Source organism: Galeopterus variegatus, unplaced genomic scaffold (assembly GCF_000696425.1).
Source record: "Galeopterus variegatus unplaced genomic scaffold, G_variegatus-3.0.2 Scaffold328, whole genome shotgun sequence".
Lineage (NCBI taxonomy): Eukaryota > Metazoa > Chordata > Mammalia > Dermoptera > Cynocephalidae > Galeopterus > Galeopterus variegatus.
In genome coordinates, this window is record NW_007726439.1 from 99,302 (window position 1) to 101,657 (window position 2,356).

General features: G+C 30.6%; 1 protein-coding gene across 1 annotated transcript in view; it reads left to right on the top strand.

Moving 5' to 3' along the window:
- Positions 1–2,356, top strand: part of PIGN (phosphatidylinositol glycan anchor biosynthesis, class N) — a gene marked incomplete at its 5' end in the record, with an annotated part of 133,911 nt that overhangs the window by 97,277 nt on the left and 34,278 nt on the right. Inside the window, one exon of the mRNA XM_008567542.1 lies at positions 517–590. Coding sequence (XP_008565764.1) covers positions 517–590 — 74 coding nt within the window. The remainder of the gene's footprint in view (positions 1–516; positions 591–2,356) is intronic.

Consider the following 2,356-nt stretch of genomic DNA (forward strand, 5'->3'; position numbering starts at 1 on the left):
AAAAAAAGACAAAAAAAAGACAAAAAAATAAAATTTATTATTAATAAAAAATAAATTAATATTTTAAAAATACCAAAAAGCAATAATAAAGCAGCCAAATCAGGTTTTTAGTGTTATAGTTTCACATAACCAGATGGGTTCAGGGATCTGTGGATCAAATTATTAGGCTACATATTTATTTGATTGGAGCATTGTTTGCCTTTCACACCCTCTTAAAGTCTTTTGAACATAGTCATTAATTATTAGAATAAGTTAAATAGAATAAAATTTATAATGGGCTTTTATTTGGATTATGTTCTGATGTTTGTTATTGTTTATACTGCATATTTTATTAATGTAGACTTTTAAATCAGTTTCATCACTGTTCTATGTGTCATTGGTATCAGGCTTTTATTTCAGTGTCTGCTCTTGACTAGTATATATAATAGTTCTTTGAAAAATTGAAAGTATTTCTATAAGCAGAAATAGTATTTGTTTGCTTTGGTTATCTGTGGCATCATTTGTTCTTTTAAACAGATTTTAATCCCCTTCGTTCTTGTAATATGTGCTTTTGAAGTGGTGCAATTGACTACCCAGTTATCGTCTAAAAGGTAAGATGAATTAGTTTAAACATTCTATTTGCCCATCTTTTAAAAATGAGACTAAATATTTGAAGATATTTCATGTGGTTGCTATTAAAACACTGTAACATAGATTGTTTATTACAAAAATGAGAAAATTTTCACCCTTTTAATTAGAGTTCAGTTGTTAGTAGAGGATATTAGTTGATTAGGTCCTCTAGCAGACAAACATGTTTTCTCAGCATTAAAATGTTTTTAGAATGTTATTCAAACTAGTGAAAAGCCTTTCTAGAAAAGAGTAAAAAGTGAGTGTTAAATTATTGTAGCTAATTGTTTGTTTGTTATAGATATAACTGTGCTTACAAAAAAACAAGGGCTATCATTCTAGATTTTCTTTTGGCTTATTTCTTAAATATGTATTAGACAAATTTATTAATTGCATTTTACATGGCTTGAAGTGAACTTTTGTAAATGTCAATAATTTACACAGTTTCACAGTTTTGATTTCTACACATTTGACAAGTAGAGAAGGAAGTATTCTTTCTGAGTTTTAAGGAATTCCAGGAGCAGTCAGTCTTAAGCAGTCAAGACTATGAAAGAGAAGCTGTCAACTCATGTTTTTTTAACCAATAAAATTTCCTCATCTGCACAAGGACTCTCTGAAAAACATTTAGTATAAATATAAAGCTTCTTAGAAGTTATTCTTAAATTTTTATTTGTTATTCTTGAATCAAGCTGGTATATTCAATGCTGAAAGAAATAACTAATATTAGCATAAATTTTCATGTTGTTCTTAATGAGTTTAAGTTAGAAGTTGGTTTAGCATATTATTATGTATATGTCATAATTTTAAAAGTTTTTCTTCTATTGCTTAATAATAGTAGGAATCCTGTTTCTAGTTTTATTTTGTATATTTATGATGGATATTTACATGAATTTAATATTAAAAGCATTTATGCCTTGTCAATATCACATAAAAATAGTTATTTAGATGCAATAAAAAACTGGTGAATAACTTGCACTTTCCTGCATCTTTGTTAGTGGATAAACTTTCTGGAAGCAATTTTAATTAAGGTTTAAATAAGAAGAGCGGGGAACATGTAGAATCATCAAAGTGTGTGTACGTGTGTGTATATAGTAATTCTATCTTGAGACTAGTGCAATGGAAAACTAAACACAAAGGTAGAGAACAATGGTAAAGGTGGCAAAACTGGACAAAAAAAAACTATAAAAGTCTTCTCTTTTGACCTTTAATCCCTCACAGGTCACTGACTTCTCCCTGGATGTCACACTGACTCTTCAAATTTATTTCCTTTCTTCCTCTTAAAAACTAGCTTCTTATCCTGTTTTCTTTATTTAATCCAGTACATAAGACAAACCCCATGTATCCCTCATTACCATATCCATATGCTAAATATTACTGATATCATCTCTCCTTTCTGTCCATATTTTAATATTCTCATTATTTATGTTGCTAAACATTTTCTTACAACTCTTAAAAACCTGGGGTTAAAATGGGGGTGGAGTTTATGCTAGTGATTATTTATTAGATCTGTAATATCAAGGATGATGAGTTCAGTATAACAGACCAGTATGATTCTAACTGCTTTTCTTCGAGCTCATTTCTTAAAATATGAGAGTACTTCAAAAAGTCCATGGAGAAGTAGAATTAAAAGATAACAGGAATTGGGCCGGCCCGGTGGCGCACTGGAGAGTGCGCCGCTTGGGAGCGTGGTGACGATCCCGCCGAGGGTTTGGATCCCATGTGGAGACCGGTTCCTGCTCACTGGCTGAGC